General features: G+C 40.9%; 1 protein-coding gene across 6 annotated transcripts in view; it reads left to right on the top strand.

Annotated features, from left to right (window-relative positions):
- The window catches only part of mllt3 (MLLT3 super elongation complex subunit), a 53,460-nt gene that overhangs the window by 5,871 nt on the left and 27,746 nt on the right, over positions 1-19,843 (top strand). For 5 of the 6 annotated variants that reach the window (XM_044184768.1, XM_044184765.1, XM_044184766.1 and 2 more), the window contains exons 3-4: positions 17,897-17,979; positions 18,098-18,241. In XM_044184768.1, coding sequence (XP_044040703.1) covers positions 17,897-17,979; positions 18,098-18,241 — 227 coding nt within the window. Of the gene's footprint in view, positions 1-9,253; positions 9,349-17,896; positions 17,980-18,097; positions 18,242-19,843 lie in introns of all 6 variants that reach the window. The other variant, XM_044184769.1, reaches the window with a different exon arrangement.

The following is a 19,843-nucleotide window of genomic DNA, read 5'->3' as shown; positions in this document are numbered from 1 at the left end:
CGATAATGGAAATAATTGTTAGCAGCAACCCTAGACATTTAGTCAACGAAATGATTCATTGATAATCAAAATAATCATTGGTTGCGAGCCTAATGTGAATACAGCTTGTTGTAAAGGCTGTCTGGTAGGGGTGTAAGCAGTATGTGTATTCGTCCCGAACCGTTCGGTATGCGACTTCCTCGGTTCAGTACGCCCTGTGACCCAAACTATTACCGTCGAAATAGTCTATTTATGTCGACGACAACAACAGAAATTCTCACAGCGCGAGTTTTTTCCTGGAACGTTTTGGCAGAGCACCAGTTGCTGTCTATCAGCTGTAGCATGCTAGTCGGCCTAGCCCGGTTAGCCCGGTTAGTCAAGCTCATGTAGTGTCGCTGCCTCGGAACGGCAAACACAAGAGAGACCAGAGCTGGAGGATCCTCCCTGACATTTAGATCCTCTGTGTGGAGCGTTACGGTTTCCCGGTTAGTTACGATGGGCAACTAGGAGTGTCAAACTGTAGGCCGACATTGTTCAGCTAAAGTCAGGTTTGTCTGTGGAAACGCTTCAAACCTATAACACTTCGACCTATAACCGAGGTACATGCCGAACCGTGGATCTTGTGCAGCGTTACAGCCCTACTAGTTTGACATAGTCAAGCATCTCAGTTCTTCTTGCATTGCTGAATTTTCATAATGTCATATTCAATTTATCTCAGACGATCTGGTTAATTCCCATCTAACCAACTTGGTTTTTCAAATGCAAGTGGCAGATTGACTTTAGGTAGCTAGTTGCAGCTAGCATATTTTTTATAATTTTATTATCAAGTAAATCTGACGATTAATTTTAAATTAATTGGTGGGTCTATAAAATGGGAAAAATGCTCATCACATTTTCCCAGAACTCAGCGTGACCTCCTCCAGATGATGGCTTTGTTGGACCAGCAGTCTAAAACCCAAAGATATTCAGTTTCCAAATACCTTATTTGAGAAACTGGAACCAGAAAATGTTTGGCATTTTTGCTTAATAAACGACAAACGATTAATCGATAATCAAACTGTTGTCTATTCATTTTCTGTTGATTAATCAACTAATTGTTTCAGCATTGGTTGAGTTGGTAACAAATTGTTGTTTATTAATTTCCTTTCAGCACTAATTGAATTTTTGATCAAACAGAATTTACAATTACAGGAACACGGGATTGTGATAGATATGTGGCTTTACACATTATGTTGACAAAAGACTACAAAAAACCCAGTTTTCACCCAAACCAAGTAAGTAAGATTTGTAGCTAGTGTTTTGGTGAAGCCAGGCTCTTGTTTGACACTGTCAGTACTAACAGTCTTGCTGAGTGGTCCAGCAGGGCCACAGCTGGCTGCACACATACAGGAAGTTTTGGGGTCAACGCCAAGAATACCCACTCTCTCCTTTCTTTCTTCTCTTTCTGGCTACAGTGTTTAGTTTAGTCTATTTTGCAGCTGTTGAAGATTACACGTTCCTCACTTTAGAAGGAAGGGTTTTGCTCACCTGCATGTCTCACACGGTGACTCGCCATCCACTCTAAAAATAAAATGGGAGGCATTTAAACAAGTCGTAAGCACAAAGTAAACCTGTCAAAAGGAATTGAGTGCTAACATTTAGCTTTCAGACCTACAGTCTGTCTGCTGTGTTTGGAGTCTGTAGATAACATTTTACTTTTCTTTTTTTACTTTTATGGACAGCAGGAATATTTGTGCGGCTTAGGAAAGTAGCTGTTATTGGTTACACACTATGAATCCCTGGACACGTGATATTTAGTGTGAGGAGTGGGACGGTGCTGGGAGGACAGAGCCCATCTCAAGCTAAATGGACTGGAACGTCATTTCTACTTCTCCATGTTTCACCTGGTTTGTCAAAGTCAGTTTTAGTAGCACAATGCCTGAATTTATTTATTTATCATTTCATTGCTTTTAAGATGAGAATAAAACAAAATTGAATCCTTAAAAATTGGGACCCGATACATTTGAATTCCAAGCCCTGTGTGCTGAGCTACTTCCACCTAGATCTTCCCTTACATAACTGACAGCAGTGTTTGATGAATGGAGGTTAGGTGTGTGAACTTAGCTTCATGATTCTGTGAAAAAGATGGCAGCAGGAAAGCGTTTATGTGGACCAGGGATCCCCAATGGCCTGTCAGGATTTCAAAGACTCCTGTACAGATTTAAAAATGGAATGAAATCTGTCATTGCCACTTGGCTCTCTTGCAGGTTTAATTTAAGAGGCGTCTATTGTTTACATTTGTGTCAGCCACGCTTTATTTGCTCCTGCAAAGACGCAGACGACAGGAAGGCGCATATAGCACGCTGATAGGACGTCAAACAGCTTTTCAACATCAGTTGTTTCCTTATTGCGCCAAAGACTGTTCTTATCAACATGTCATCACTTTAATGAATTTTCACACACACACACACACACAAGGCGTAGCAGTCAAAACACAGAAAGCAGTTAGAATGAGAAAGTGATGAGACCATGAGCGTAACTTCCTACCGCCGGTCCTCCCACACTCGGTGATTTGTGCAGCTCAGAGAAGCTGCCAGACACACATTTAGATTAATGACGAATCAGTCAGTAAAGCTGCCACTGCGCTTCATTATTGCCATGCGGTTAACGGGCCAGCGTTGAGGCATTGCCATGGAGACGGCCTAATGGCAATGCCGTCTGAACAAATGGAGTTAAAGGAGCTCTTTGGAACCAGTGAAGGGGGTGCTATTTTGGCAATAGGCGGCAGTGGCTCATGCTGCTTAAGCACCTCATTTGGAGCCTCGGCTGCCATTTAATTTACTCTGGAGATGGCATCTCTTCAAAGGTGTTTGTGATATTTCAGAGGATTGTCACTTTTATGGAAAGCTGTAAGACAGTGTAATGGGAAAGAAATGGGCAAGCTTGGTGAAAAGAGTTTGAGATTTGTGGTCTGTGCAGGAAAGATGCACCAGAGCTGAGGTTCTCTTTGTGTTTTTTTAAGACCAAGGTACTTTTTGTTACAGGAAAAAAAACAACAGTTGAAACCAAGATTTTTCCTGGTTGAAAAAGAGGGTGTGGTTGTGTAACAGCTTGCCAAACCAAACCTCTAATATTCCAGTGTTACAAATCATCAGCCTTGGCATAAATTAACATATTGTGCTTGTTTAGAAATGAGAAATTTAGCATAGTTTATTTTAGCATTATGTACTCGGTGTGTTATGGTACACAAAGTCTATGGTTTGGTATGTACCTCAGCTTTGGGATTTGGTGCGTTTTCGGTACAGCTAGAGAAACAAAATAAAGGCAGAAGATAACATTTGTCATTTATTTAGAAAATGAAATCATGAATCCACCGGTGTGAGGGCTACTGCTGGGACAGTGAGTAATTTCCGGACGACTGCAGCAATTTATACAGGGCAGAAACAACTTCCTGACTGATGCATATGGGACATTACAGTGGGGTTCAAACACCACAATAGATGCATTCAGATGATGCCGTCTTAAATGGTTTAGATTGTTTGTGTTTCCAGAAAAATACCCATCTGTGGTAAAACCGTATCGACAGTTTAGTTGGATTTAGTCCGATCTTTGTTCTGTGTCGCTGTAAGTTACTGGAAAACCATAAGATCCCCCAAACGATAGAGGCTCTTCCAGCTCGAGTCTTAGACATCGTTATATGAGCTGTACATCCAGGGCAGGGGAGGCTGCTGCTCCTCTATTTTTGCAAGATGGAGATCAAAATATTAAAGAATAATTGGTTGAAATAAACCATTAAAAAATCTCCGTATCATTTATAAAATATTTTTTCTGTATTCTTTGGAAAAAAATCCATTATTGAAATTCTGATTAAAATGAATCAACAGCGCCACCTGCAGGGCAGAGGGGAAAGGGCAGTGTGTGTGAAGTGGTGGTACGGGGCAGAGGAGGACGGGATCTCTTATATCAAATGTACTTCATTTTTTTCATGCTAATCTGTTATTGGTCAAAACATGTAAAATGGTGCTCTAGGGAGGATGTCCAATCAACAACCAGAATACAATATTGACATCGTGTTGGTTCAATTATAATTTCCAAATGTCATGAGTAAAGTTATAGATAGATAGATTCATACAGTAGCAGCATATTAGAAAATAAATTTATATAATATGCAAATCGCTCGCTACTTTTAAACACATCACTAAGAAATTATTTTATAGGCTTTTTCAACAGTCCACACTTTTTTCAGATTTGCGTTCCTTTTTTAAATTTTTTTAAATTTTTTTATTGAGCAGTAGCTAGCTAGCTACTTGCATTAGCCAATGCAACAGTTAGCTTGTTGTAGCAGCCCTGAAGGACTGGTAAGCTAACGGCAAGAATGGATTTGGACTGGGGGACGCAGCAGGACGCCGCCAGGGAGTGCGGCCTCGGGCCTCGCTGCCTCAGCTGTCCGGGCTTGACCCATGGCGGGACTATGGTGGCATGTGACAGCCGATGTGAAGCTGCTCTCCCCTCACCTGGGACTAGATCCTGGTATGGGCAACGGACTGCTGCACGGGCTGCACTGCATGGAGGATGTTGCTAGTTGGATTATTGCTACATTTGCGAGTGCTTATGTTAACCTCCACCTGCTCTGGATCAGGTAGTGGGCAGTGGCTCATTTTCGTAATATGATGGTCTTAACCTGACACTTAGTGGCCATTTAAGAAAATTGCACCTACTATTTTAGTATGAGAATTTACCAATGGTGTTGTGATAATTACTTTGATATTTCCTTTGTAGCCTAGAAATAGAGCTGGTGTGTTTAAACTGTTAAGGATAATTGCCAACTGTTTACTTAAATGTATATTTAATTTCTCAACAGCAACCACAGACTACTGGCCTGCTTCATCGCACACCCTTGATAAACACTCTGTCTTCTGCATTAGGCCTGTATGGTTGATCTGGATTGAATAAAATGATGTTGGTTTTTAAGAAATCTTGTAAGCAATTGTTTTACTGCTTAATATAACATAAGAAAGTAGAGATAAGTAGCGACTAGTGTACAATAACATGACGCGGTGGGTTGGTTTTCCTCCTGTCGTCCAATTTTTTGAGTCACCAGCTGCCACTGATCCAGGGGCTAACCCAACATGGTTTGGCTAACAGATCATAACTGCCCCGCTGCCGAAGCTGTCCCGGTGGAACTCGCTCTTTAGAATTTATGCTCCACAAGTGCCAAGATATAGACCTAATTAGAGCGTATGAGGCTAATTCTACAGTAAATATTTGGTTTGTAGGGCGTACCAAACCGAAGAAAGTCACAAATCAAATCAAACCGCCTGCAAATACACATACTGTTACATCCATATGAGAAATTCAGTCTCACTCCTATCTTGTTCTCCTACCCTGTCTTGAGGATGAGCACAGGCACATCTGTTTCACAGCAGTAACTCATCACCTCATTTGTTCCCATTAGGAACGTTTGTAAGTGGCTGTGATCTATTTATGTGAACCCATGAAAATGATTGTAATTGTCTTTATTTGTCCCATTCTGTATGCTTTCTATTGTAAAATTTAGGGAAGTGGCTGTGTGCTGCTTTTCTTAAGGTGGAAAAGTTGACCTAAGATATAACCCATAGGTTAGTCTTCATCCTGGAAGCCTTTTGTCTGAAAATACTTCCAATAAAGATAAAAAATCTTCTGTGTGAGGCTTGTCCAACTGTGTTTTCAAGTGTGTTGTCTTATTTGCCACAAAGCTGTAATAGGCTCATTACCGCTCCTGTGACATGATACTGTGAGTTTCATCGATGTTTACACTCGTAAGCTACCTGAAGCTTCATGTTTACACCTCCTGTCTTGAGCTTTTCTCTGACACACAGATCACTTACTGAAGTCAAACTAGACAACAATAGTTGAGGGTGGAAGAGTATCGCCTTTCCTTAAAGAAAGAGTGTTCTGTTATAAGCCCCTTAATTCATATATACACACACGTTTGTTTCACTAGTCATTGGCATTAGGCTTTCTGTAGCCCCTTACCCTGACCTTAACCTAATTGTAACCTGCACTCTAAAAAGTCTTAACCCTCAAAAAGCCGTCTCTACCCACGGGAACCTCAATTTTTGTCCCCACAGTGACACAAGTCCCCATGGGTTAGTGTGCATTCAGGTTAAAGTCCCCACCAGGATATAAGAACATGAAACGCACACACACACACACACACACACACACAGATTGATGCCTTAATGATTGGGCCAACATGTTAGCCTCTGGCCATCTCCTGGGCTCTCTGGAACGCTCTCATGAAACCTTTTAACTCCCCTCATCCTCTGCTCAGGCTTAATTTGTGGCTTGTGTGCACATACCACATAAGTCAAATCACTGCAGTGATCTATACATAAGATACAGATCCTCAGGCTGAAATATGTCTCAGAAGCTGCTGTGCATTCCTTTCCTCTTTGCTGTGGCTTTGCTAATGTGATCTCTCTGAGCTCTGATGATATCAGTATTGATATCCTCGCAGGAGATGAAGGATGCTTTCCTGTACTTGTGTGCATGTGTGGTTTCTTTTGTCTTATGCCTGTCTGAATAAAGTTTCAAAAAGCAAACCTCATCATACCTTTAGTAAAATACTAGTGACTTTTTACAGTGAAGGAAGCCACCTTTCAAGTTTTATAAATATGCACTTCTCTTCTGTTATTCAGTCTACTGTTCTACAAGTGATACTGGACTGGAGTACTTTAAAATTAAATAATTTGCTAAAAAAAAAAAGAAGGCAATAAATGCATGCATATGTGCACAGTAGAAATACTTGTTACAAGCTCTTGAGCAACAGCCTGATATTATTTTTCATAAAACTGTAAGAATTTCTTTTGACATTAGTGGATGAACTCTCTGGCTCAGGTGAGGCGGGAAACCCTGTACAGAAACTAGAGGTGTAAAGGTACACAACATTCACAGTTGGGTACATTTTCGGAACAGCGGGGAAAACAAACAAATGTAGAAGATAACATTTTTGTCTTTTATTTTGAAAAATGGAAACATTCAACAGTGGCTCATTGGCCATAATTATTGCTGTAACATTCTAGGCATATTAAGAAAAAAAATAAAAATAAGACAAAGTCAGTAATGCTCTATCGTAAGACTCTGAGCCGCTGATTATTCCTGAACAACTGCAGCTCGCGCTCGTTCATACAGGGCAGCACAGCGGACTGACTAAAATGCCCCCGTGAAGGGACACTGTAGCGGGGCTCAAGCACTTGGACCGTAAGCTTAAAGTCTGTATTCTCTGCGACCGACTATGGTCGCACATCTGCAGCGACAAACACTCCTATAGCATTAGTTATTACTTTGGTCTGAATCTGCAGCGCGAGGCTGCCTGAACGCTGCGGGGAGGGGGACTCGCCTTCCGGTCCGTTTTATCTCGTTCCGCTAACCGACACATTCGGGTGATGCCGTCGTAATTGTCACGTTTGAAGCGTTTCCACAGACAAACCCGACCTCAGCTGCACAATGTCGACACACAGTTTGACACTAATCTGTGTCCATGTTCGCTGTAACTAACCGAGAAACCGTAACGCTCCACACAGAGGATCTAAATGTCAGGGAGGATCCTCCAGCTCTGGTCTCTCTTTTGTGTTTGCCATTCGGAGGCAGCGACACTACATGAGCTAACGTGGCTAACGGGGCTAGGCCGACTAGCATGCTACAACTGATAACAGCTGGTGCTCTGCCAAAACTTTCTGGGCAAAAGTCGCACTGTAGAACTTTCTGTTCTGCGTGTGCGAGCAGTCGACATAAATAGACAATTCTGACAATAATAGTTTGGGTCTCAGGGCGTACCGAACCGAGGAAGTCGCATACCGAACCGAATGTCCTGTACCGAATGGTGTGGTGGTGGTCTGGATGTGTACAGAATCAATTATTTGGTAACACTAAGCCAAAACAACCTCATAAAGCATTATGAAGATCCTCTGTCCAAACAGAAATGTCCGCACTAGAGATGTCCCGAGCCGATCTTGATGAACTGTATCAGGACCGATGCAGGCGTATTTTAATGGATCTGTATCAGCTCAAATAAAGCAGATCAAAATCCGATCCTTTCTTTCCTGTACTCTGCTGTGTTGTGTGCTGCGTCTACATGCCTGTGTGTGTGTGTGTGTGTGTGTGTGTGTGTGTGTGTGTGCGCGCACCGATGCCGGTGACTAGTTTTGACATCCACATTGACAGAATAATGTTACACGGATTCGCTAAGCTCTGAGTCTCACTCTTTCTCATTAGCAAAGAACAGTGTGCAAACCATTCAGCTACCAGCTTCTTATTTAAAAACGGCTTATTCTAAAGTAATGAAAACACAACAATTCTTATTTTCAGGTGATTATACACTGAGGAAAACATATTTATAAATATTATATTCCATTTCTGCCAATAGCTCCTCCTAAATGTTCCACACTGGACCTTTTAACTACAGAGTTGGCACACAAAGTATGATTGTATATAATTTTTTTTATTTTTTTTTATTTTTTTTTTAAATACTTGGCAAAATTACAAAACAAAATGCAGACCTCAAGCAGTGATGATTGTCTCACATCTGAGGAGAAAGGACCGTGTCAGTCAGGGGCAGGGAGTATTTCTCGTGCTGAAATGAGATCTGCAGAAATGCTGGAAGATCTACTTTAGGATGTCAGGTCCAGTTTTACAAAAAATGCTAAAAAAGAACCCACAGAACACGCATCAAAAAGAACCAGACCAATTACTGTGATCCAGCAGCTGGAAGTTTGTCCACAGTTGACACAAGTTCGAGACTGTTCTGAGGCTATTTATGAGTGACGGCAGTTTCTGAGTCGGTGTGTACATTAGGGTCTAAACATCAGGTGGTATGTGCAGCGTTTTTGGATAAAAAAATACCCAACTTTGTGTGTATAGGCCCCTAAGACCCCTCCTCGTCCCCCTCTCCCAGTATCTGGCAGAAATCAAAGAGCTGCAGGAATTTGCCAGTAATTGTTTTACGATTCCTCAGAAATCATACCTACTTTGTATAGGTGGAACACAAAGAAAGCAAGAGCCATGAAAGCTGCAGGCTGGCTGCTGTTGCTGTCATGAAAGGATGGGGAAGGGGAGGAGGTGCAAATAGACGGGGCAGCCGCCACCAAATAACAGGAACTGAGCTGTAAATGCTGGTTCTCCTCGGTTCAGTCAATGAAAGGAGGTTGCAGGAAGTGGTTTATTGAAGCATGGTTTATATGGGCTGTCTGTTGGCAGCTCTTTCACTCCTTTCTCACTCACCCCTGCCATAAAACATTTGTCTCTTTATTTACAGCACCTCCACACACCAAAGCTGGAAGATTTTGAGTCAGGAATCACTAAAGGAGCCATGGTCTCCCTTTTCAGCAACGAAATAAATGGAGCCAAAAGGTGAAATTATTTACCACAACGAACTTCAGCTGTTACTTTACCCTTTTGTTACAGTGGTTTAATTTAATCTATTAGTCCATCGACAGAAAATAAATTCAAAATTAGTCATTAGTCATTTCTCAAGCAAAACGCCAAGCGTTCTCTGGTTCCAGCTTCTCAAATGGGAGGATTTGCTCCTTTTCTCTGTTTTATATCGTCACTAATTGAATCTTTGGGTTTGTACCTTTGGTCAAGGATTTTAAGAGATGTCACGGGTTCCTGGTTGTCTAACAATTTTCAGTATTTTGTTGACTAATGGAAGAAAGTAATTGACAGATAAATTCCCAGTGCTGTTTAATGCTAAACAACTTCAAGTAGACCCTCTTTTTATATTATTATTATTATGATGATGATGATGAACATAGCCTAATCACAAGGACCTTTTGTTTCTATTTGCAAAAGATCAGCTACCTTTTTTTGCATGTGTTAGATTAAGTTATCTTTCTTCTGAAAAAGCTATATCATGGTGCACTGTATGTTTTTTCTTTGGTTGGCAGAGGCAGTTGTCTGTTTTATAGCTTTGAAATGGTGCTGCTGATCCCACATTGAATGTTTTCAGTTTGGATCAACAGATATTTGAGGGAAGTTGGTGGATTTGTGAGAGACAGATTTTACAAGGAAAGGTCAAAACATGTGCAGCAGGGGCCAAGATATCCAGACTCGATGTCCCTAGTATGAGTCAAGCTGAAAAAGCACTGGATCCTACATTTCCCATAATGCAACTCAGTGGGCTGGGTATCGTCCAAAACCTTTCGATACCGATACCTTGACTTCGATCCCGGTTCCTGAACATATTTTTTTTAAATACCAGCTTTATAAAATCCATTTTAACAAAAGAAAATTACATTACGGCACAATTACTCACTTCAAAGGAGAAAGCTGTTCAAAGAGTGTGAGCAGCTGGAGAAACTGTTTTTGCACTGCACATTTTACTCAACCTGGATAACTGGACGAAAATCATGGAATATCTGTACAGTATTGGATTATATAAAACCTATAAATAAATGTCAAAAGGAACATTAATAACAAACAGTATGGAGGCAATACGCCATTGTAGCGTCTAGTCTGCCTAATCCAACGAAGAACGTTTGTGGTACTGCGAAATAGTGACAGAGTGAGACCTCTTACTTTGTGCTAAAGCGAAGCTAGCTCGGGTCTGACTACAATCCACCGTGTCAACTTCAGGAGTATTTCTCTCCGTTATCTGTCGGTCTGTAACGTTAAGCAACGCCATGTTTGCCGTCAGAAACGCTCTCCGCCTCGGCTCCAGGCTCCATGCCCGCGGTGGCGAGGAGAGAATGCGCCGGGGCTTTCATCCCGGTGGACGATGTGGTGAACGGACTCACTGCACTGGCTAGCTAACCAGCAGCACAAAGTTCACTTAGTTATCTGTGCAGATAAGCAGCTGGCAAAAAACAACAAAACAAAACAAAAAACTGTGAGCCCAGTCTCTGGGCGTAACAGTGTTTTTCCTGCATACCTCTGCGACATGTAATGTTAGACAGCCACATAACTGACTGATAACTTACATTAACGTATAACATCAGCATTAATCTTGATATGGATCCCTTAGATTTTTATTTTTATTTTGACCAAGATACATACTGAGGGGGACATTTTCGAGTGTCCACTGGAGAGCACCGACAAGTTTATTTTTTACAAAGTATGTAATGGTTACACCGTTTCTAAATGTACATTTCTTGTTATTTATCAGCAGACGTACAGTATACTCCAGTACTGATACAGATGTATCTGTGACAATATTAAATCGGATGATATATCAGCCCAGTCGATTTTATTGGTTGGGTGCTTTCTAGATACTTATCTGCCGACGTATACACAGATACCGATATATCTGTAATAAGCTTATATTGTATGTAGCCAGGGCAGGGGGCTGGTTAAAGTTAACTTTTAACTGGCGTTTTGCTGGTTTGGCAGAGGACCGTTGGAACAAGAACTAACGTTAGCTAATATGTCCAATGCAGAGGCTAATACATGTCCGCTATCATAGCTAACATTTGGTTCTATGTGAGAAAACAAAGGCAGAGAGAAACCGACTTTCTTGCTGTTTGGGAGTGTGAGTGTGCAGTCATCCATTGATTTGGAGCAGGCGAGGGTAGCTGGGAGTCCAGGGCAGGTGGGTGCAGATTGGCCCCCAGTGCTGACTGGGGGCTGCAAGATATGACATTTGTAATTGCATTAGTGATATATAGCAATAGCTGCACAGTTGCATCTTCTAAGCAGTACGACTTTCTGAAAGACCCTTTGAGAAGATGCAGCATCAAATGTCACATCATACGCACATAATGGTTCTCAAGGGAGGTATTAGTGTCTGTTGGCAACACCGTGTCCCACTGTGTGTTTGTGTGCGTTGTTTGTCTGGGATCTGCTATCAGGAGCATCCCCATGATTTTGACCCCAACCCCCACTCCTCACTTCAATCCTCCAATTCTCCTTTCCATCTGTGTTTGGTCCCTTGAGGAGGGTGTGGCTTCACACCTATGTGGTTTTAGTCTAGGATGTGCATATGGTGGTGTTTTTATGTATAATTTCTTGTCATCCAACCTCTTTCTTTTTTGACAAACATGCTTCAGTCTGTGTCTTTCTATGCTTTACTTGATGCTGGTGCTGCTGTTTGGTAAGGAATGTATGCCATTTTCCCAACCCTGTTCACCCTTAAACCGCCTCAGACTTGCCACCTGTTGGGCCACTTATCTGGTGAGTTGGCTTAAAACGCAAACTTAGATGTTTCTTGCGTTCTGGCAGACGAATCGTAACCCCCGTTTGTGTTCCTGGGTCCTGGTGTTAGATGATTAGTGTGATGTTGTTTGGGTCAGTAGAGTTCCTGTAGGACTGTGGAGAAAACTATAGTGTGAGGTTGTTTTTAAAGGACTGTGCTCAGTCAACCACAGACGCCATCCCTACTGAGCTGCTAATCACCACCCACCATTGTTAGAGCAGCTCATATCATGACTACTCGATGTTTTTTAGACTGCTATACTGTCATACGATTGTGGTTTTGTTCCACGAAATATGTTGTACTCTGCTCAAATTGTTGTTGTATTTCAAGACTGTTTCATCAGATTCACGCTTAAAATGAAAATGACTCATTATTTCTTTTTGTCCATCTCTTTGCAATGTTCTTTGGAGTGCAACACAGACTACTTAAACTGTTAGTTACCCCCTCTTACATAGGGGCAGAATGAATGTGAATATCGGTGGTCTACTGGCCCTTGGCTGTATGTAGTCTATGTAGCGTGTTCATGTGCAACTTGTAACAGAACACACGTGCAAACACATGACTTTGTGCTGTTGTGACAGTTGTCCGTTTCTACTGTGGTCACTTGGTCCTGGACATTGTAGAAACCAGCTAAATCACTGCCATAGATGGTGAAAATATTTCATTAAAGACCCCCTCTAAACATGTTTTAAAACATTTAAAACTACTCTGTTTTGAATAATAATTTGTGTCTCTAGGCTTTTTCCACAAAAAAGTCCAATTACCTTGTAAAAATGTCTTAAAATGACATGTATTCCTTCTTCCTCATTGAAAAAACAAATGTATGAATATGCAAATATTTTTAATTTCAAAAGTTTAACTGCTGAACGCAAGATGTCTCCTACTTCACTGAAAAGTCTATTCTCTGTGCGCTGGAGGTTTCCACATCACATTTGTGTAAGCTGCATACTGGACTGCACACACATCATTCTGAACAGTGAAGCTCAAACATTGTGAAGTAACAATAAGCAAACCACATTTTTGACTGGTTGGAATAGTCCAACTGGCAGTTGTTTTTATTATTTTTTTAATCTACTGGTTATTTTCTGAATTTAATTGATTAATGTTTGGTTATAAAATGTTGTAAATAATGAAAAATGCACTCAATCATTTTGCCCATCAACATGCTCATATTCAATTTACCATGATAGAAAAAGCAGCAAATCTACACATTGGATAAACTGAAGCAAGCAAGTTTTTTTTTTCTTTTGCTAGAAAAATGACTTAATAAACCAATAGATTATTAAAATAGTGCTTAATTTTCTGTCGAGCGACTAACCAGATAATTAATCGTTTCAGCTCTGGAATAAAAGTGCAATGAAATGCTTAATGCAGCACTAATCTGATTTTTAGTTACCTGGGGGCAGAACATCAGGAACAACATCTGACATATTATCATCTTATGAAGTTGGAGATTTTTCACTGAAAACAGCTGCCTGCTGCTGCTGGAAACAAGAGTATGAGAGCGGTGAGAGTGAACCAAAAAGGCAAACTTTTGGGCTGTAACACCAAAACAATGAGCTAAAAGAGGCTGAAAAGCTCAGTAAAACTGAGGGGAACTGTAGACTTAGTGATCATTTCAAGACATTTTACAGTTAAAATATAAACTTGTTTTCTTTCTCTATGCGGCATATATGGACACTTGCCTGGCATTTATTGGACAACTGATGCTGAGATGAATGGCTCTCTTAGGAAGAAGGGGGATTAACAGAAGGAGCTCATGTGCCACAAGCCTCACTAAAGAATTTCTTATTTCCAGTCTTGTCTTTTGTTTTATGGTCAGGTCTGTCGTCTAGCCTGGCCTCATTACAAACCAGTCTGTGTAGAAAGGGCAAATACATAGTGACTGGCATTGTTCTGTGATTGGCATCTGGGTTTAAACCAAGGCCATGTTAATAAACGACACGGCCCTGTCCCTCTTTGAAAGCTTCTGTGACCACTGGCAAGTTTTCTGTTACAGGTCAGTGGTTGCATTGTGCATCTCTGCCTCTCAGACGCTCCTTCAGATAATATTAACCTTTTCAACCTGAACTACTGAACCCCAGCCAAGATGCTGCACTGACTTCTCCTTCGCGTTAGCTGGGTTCATTGTGTGTCTTCATGCAGTTTCAGGGGTTTTCTCAAATTTTAACCACAACTTGACCTGTAACTTGAAATCTGAAAAGATTAAATTTCTTTTCAGTTACAACACCGCTAGGGGTTTCTTGACAGTGAGTGACAGTATTCAGACAGCGTTCATTGCTAAAGTGTTTTTTTTTTTTTTTTTTTTTTTTTTAATTACCAATAAAAGTAGGGCTGCACAATTAATCAAAAAATTGCAACATGGCCAAGTGCAATATCCAAATCGCAGAAGCTGCAATTTTTTGTGACAAAACAGCTTTATAATGAAGCACTGCAGTGCTGCAGAGACGCCCCGGCCTACAAATCCTGTTCTCCAGATGGAAGAAAACGTGTTTGTTTGGTACAGACCCCAACAAATGTCACATCATCATGATTTTAATTAAAAAGAATTTTCAGTGAAAATGAAAATTGTAATGCAAAAATGATAATTCAAACTAATCGTGAATCATATCGTAATATTTGTCAAAATAATTGCAGTATGATTTTATTTTTTATTTCATATATATTTATTATTATTATTATTATTATTATTGTGCAGCCCTTAATAAAAGGCAGGTCAGGAAGCTGCTTGCATCAAAACACGATAAACATGCAAGGTTTCTCCCAGGGAATTGTTTAGTGAAGGTGTTATGCGGCATCTCGTCTCAAGATCAATTTAGTTTCATATCCAATAATGCCTAAACAAAAACCAAATTCATTACGTATATTGCTTTTACTGTGTGAAATGGCACCTTTGCTCTTTTCCCTGCAAAGTTATTTTAAGTGTATTGTTGATCACTGGGCTGGCGGTTCGATCCCGGCTCCCCCCAGCCCGCATGTCGAAGTGTCCTTGGGTAAGACACTGAACCCCAAACTGCTCCCGATGGTTGGCCAGCACCCTGTATGGTTGTGTGCATGTAAAGTGTGTGCATGAATGGATGAATGAGTGCCAAAAGCCATTTACCATTTCTGCCATTTATATTGACAACAATTTGTGTATTGGCAGACAGACGTGTAACTAAAATAAAATGAGAGGTCTAATTTAAAATAGTCTTTCTTTTTTCATGGAGAACAGTAGGGCTGCGACTATTATTTTATCAAACTGTTGATATTGGTGTTGTTCATTCCATATTATTGATTATTGGTTGTGCTTTTTATTAGATAGTGACAGTACAGTGATGAGAGAAAATGAGAGAGAGAGATGGGGAACATGCAGCAAAGGCCCCTGGTTGGACATGAACTGGGACCATTGCTGTTCATTGTTTTCACCAGGGGTGGAAATTAGCACCCGCCAAATGCGGGTGAATTTGCTCAACCTGGCTGACTGCAGCATAATATTCTCAACATGATGAAGCTGCAGTCACTTCATAAAGTCAGTCATTTAATCGTGTGGTCAGTTATAGTTGACTAATGTATGTAAACTTGCCACCGGGATTTGTTGGGTCTCTGTAAATAATATAAAAAGTTCGGTCTAGACCTGCTCTGTAGGAAAAGCTCAATGAGATAACTTCTGAGAGATTCTACTACTATGTTTCCAGTTGTGTATATCCCATAAAGGTATTATGACGTCTTTATTTATATTTTTTGATTACAATCGGGTAAGTGTACTGTAAGAATATGGGAGCATATTTTGATGCTCTGTTATAATATCTTTATTTCAGATTTGAGGGGTAGCGTATTTCGATAGACCAATATCAAATAATGCCCCCACTACAGAATCATTTTATATCACACCACCACTCACTCCACGTATACTGTAAGAATATGGGGATTATGTTGAAATACTATTTTATAAAATCTCTGAGATTTCAGGGAGTTGTGGGTCATGTGCAGAACCGCTGAGCAGCACATCTCGATAGGTAGCACATATCGACAAAACACCGGTTAAGTAAGACTGGTTAAAAAAAACTGCGTGGCAGGTAGATTTTGGAATCCACTGGCCACAGTGGCAGGTGGACAAAAAAGTTGATTTCCAGCACTGGTCGTCACCTTAAACCACTAGGCCACCAGGGTGCCCCTGTTTTTTAGCTTATAAGATATGAACTTTCTCAGCTTATATATACATCGGCCAATAAGTAATAAGAGATGTCAGCACAGAAATGCCAAACATATGTTTGAGGTCATTTAGAAACAGTGTCTCCATTACAGAGTTTGCCATCAGGGAGTGCTTACAAAATAATTACAGTAACAGTTAACATATGACCGTAAAATGTCCCGTATGGTCACAATTCTTTGATAACCAAATTTAAAGAATTCTTATCAAGTATATTTGTTTGTTGTGCTTTTTTGTTTTAAAAGGAATATCCAAAAGAAAGCCAGTACTGGCTGGGCTGTAATTGTGAGGTGTGTAAGTTCACTGTAGCTTCACTGAAAATATCTCAGCATGACATCACGTCTCCCAGTTATCCATGCAAATAAGAAAAATATACCAACACATGTACAGAGTTTATGTGCCTGAGTGTGAATTTTTCTTTCCATTCAGGGTTGGTTCAGCTCATCTCCTTCTCCGCCTCGGTTTATATAAAGGTGTGGTGGTGAATGGGCTCTTTTAGCTGGGTGTAATTGAACCTGACCCACTTGCACAATTAACTCTAACCCATAATATTTGCTCAGTGGTATTTGGTTTTGGATGGCTTGGCCCCAGTGGTGAGGTCGACCTCAGCGTAGTCAGCTGAGCCATCAATCACGGTTTCTCCTTGAAGCTCCACAATGAAACAAGAGAGCACAGTGATGATTAGGTTGGTGCCAAAGCCTGGTCAGTACTGAGGATGACTCAAGGTATTTCCAAGGTCTCCTTCATCAATGAAAACCAAATTGTCAGTTGTATGCTTAGAAATCCATTAGGTTTTTCCTTTATATTCCTTTACACTTGTTGGTTGTCCAGCAGTCTACTGTGTCCACTTTAGGAATGGGTGTGGGACCAAATGCTTTTTGAATACCTTACAAGAACTGAAGTTGGACACCAAATACACATTCTTAGTCTTGTTTACATTATATCATGATCAGATTTGAATTAGTATAATAATAAATTACTATCTGTTATTCCAGTAAACACACTCAGGTCTCCACATACATGGACTTAATTGGTACTTTTTGTGCAGAGTCCACTGGGAGAGAGGCTGACAAACACACACCTCCCAGGGAAGAACACCTGAGCTCTAGTAGAGTTTGTTTGTCTTTAAAGGCCCATGGGTGTGAGGGGGGAAGTCTTCACCTTGTCATGAGCTGGGTGGATATCAACAAGCTTTAAAAGCCCTGCTTCTAGTTTAAGCCACAGTTTTTGTATTGATATCAGCACAGGCAATGGAAATGGGAGTTAATGAGATCTCATGAGAATGGAGCTGCAGGTTTAGTGGCTCAGTACATTCAGTGACACACTGAAAGACTTTCAGAAGCAAAGGTCACAACAGTCGCATATGTTTTCATACACTTCTGACATGATTTTTGTGTTCAGAATGGTGAGACCAACACACGCAGACTGCTGCTGTGCACTCAACAGTGATTGGATGAGGGCAGCTGCTTTGCATTTTATAGAACTAAATTCATTTAAGCCAGTCTTTCTGTTTTGTTAGTCGCCTTGTGTTGAAGGTTGACGCTTCTCTTTAATAGTTAATTTCTCTTTTATTTCAGTGTGCAAGGATCCACCGTACAAAGTGGAGGAGTCTGGATACGCAGGCTTCATCTTGCCTATTGAAGTTTACTTCAAAAACAAGGTACTTTTAACAATTTTACTCTGCAGCAAACTGAATAACACGTTGGTTGAGTCGTTATAAACTGATTGGGACTGTTCTCCTTGTTTCCTTCTCTGGGTGGATCACCACTTTTCCTCAGGAAGAACCGAAGAAAGTTCGCTTTGATTACGACTTGTTCCTCCACCTGGAGGGCCACCCGCCTGTCAATCATCTCCGCTGTGAGAAGCTCACCTTCAACAACCCAACAGAGGAGTTTCGTAGGAAGCTCCTGAAAGCCGGAGGGGTAGGAGGGCGAGGGAGAGGCTGGGGCATGAGTGACATTTCTTAATGCAATACAGCTACTTCTACTGCAACTGCCTATTTATTTTTTCATGAATATGTTTTTGGATGCCAGATATTCCAATGGACTAATAATGCTGTCATAATGTCAGGGTATCAATGGCACGATCACATTTTTTTCTGTAAGGAGTAAACATGTTACCAGACCTGAGAAAACGGCTCTTTATTTAACTCTCAGGCACCACGGTGTGACTGTGGAAATGTCACTCTGTTACAGCATATGGGGTGTAACCTAATCACTCCTGCTATCAGTTCTACTCTGGAGAGGCTGCTTTATTGTTTGGCCAATGTTATCTGAGCTTTTTGTGTATTTTATCATTTTATTTTAGAATTATCCTGCAAAATACAGTTTGTTTAAATGTATAGATGCCAGTGTTTCTCTTGCGTTGGTATTGTTTTATGAAACATATACAATGCAGAATGAATGACTAAATTAAGCAGCTCTTAAATCAGCTTATCTAGTCATTAAAGGTCTCTATAGTTATTACAGTTGTGATAAAGTGGCCTCACTTTACCTTTTTAGTTGCTTCTAGGGATATCCCAATCAAGTTTATTTGGTCTCGATCCTGATCGGAGTCCTTTTTAATATTGGGAATTTGCCGATACCGAGTCTGATCCGATACTTATAATTTTTTGATAATTAAATATGTATCTGACACACTGAAATAACAGCTGTAGCTACTAAATCCTTCCCACCGTACTTTTCACAAGCTATTTGATCCAAATACTGAAGGTCCTGGTTCAAAACTCTAAAGCTGATCGTCTTAAATTATTGATATGAATAACCATTGGGAGAATGTGACTCCTGAAACTGACGTGACACGATCCGCTAGAGAGAAGACCTATCACTCTGTCAGTCATGTTGCTAGGTACGCATCCTGCGTCCACTTACTGTTGACGCGTCCAGGGGACGCACACTGTTTGGTTCCCTGATAATGCTACACAGTGAGCAACAAATCTGTGTTGAAATCATTGCAATAAACAAAAGAAACCTCGCTTTTTGAACGTTTTGGCAGCGCACCAGTTGTTGTATCAGCTGTAGCATGCTAGTCAACTTATGTAGTATCGCTGCTCAACTGTATTGGAGCATTCCGGTTTTCCGGTTAGTTACAGCGAACATGGACACAGATTAGTGTCAAACTGTATGTCGACATTGTTCAGCTGAGGTCGGGTTTGTCTGTGGAAACGCTTCAAACACGTCATTTACGACGGCATCACCTGAATGTGTCGGTTAGCGCAACGAGACAAAACCAGACTGGAAGGCGAGTCCTCCTCCCCGCAGCGTTCAGGCAGCCTCGCGCTGCAGATTCACACCGTGCCAGAGTAATAACTAATGCTATAGGAGCGTTTATCGCTGCAGATATGCGACCATGCTCTACGTCGAGAGAATACAGGATTCAGACAGAGGGTCAAAGTGCTTGAGCTCTGCTACAGCGTGCCTTCACGTGTGCATGTTGATCAGTCTGTTGTGCAGCTCTGTATCAACGAGCACAAGTTCAGGAATTACCAACAGGTCAGTCTTATGATGGAGCATGACTTATTATTT

Source organism: Siniperca chuatsi, linkage group LG22 (assembly GCF_020085105.1).
Source record: "Siniperca chuatsi isolate FFG_IHB_CAS linkage group LG22, ASM2008510v1, whole genome shotgun sequence".
NCBI lineage: Eukaryota > Metazoa > Chordata > Actinopteri > Centrarchiformes > Sinipercidae > Siniperca > Siniperca chuatsi.
Note: the sequence above shows the minus strand (reverse complement) of the source record. Positions and strands in the feature narration are given on the sequence as shown.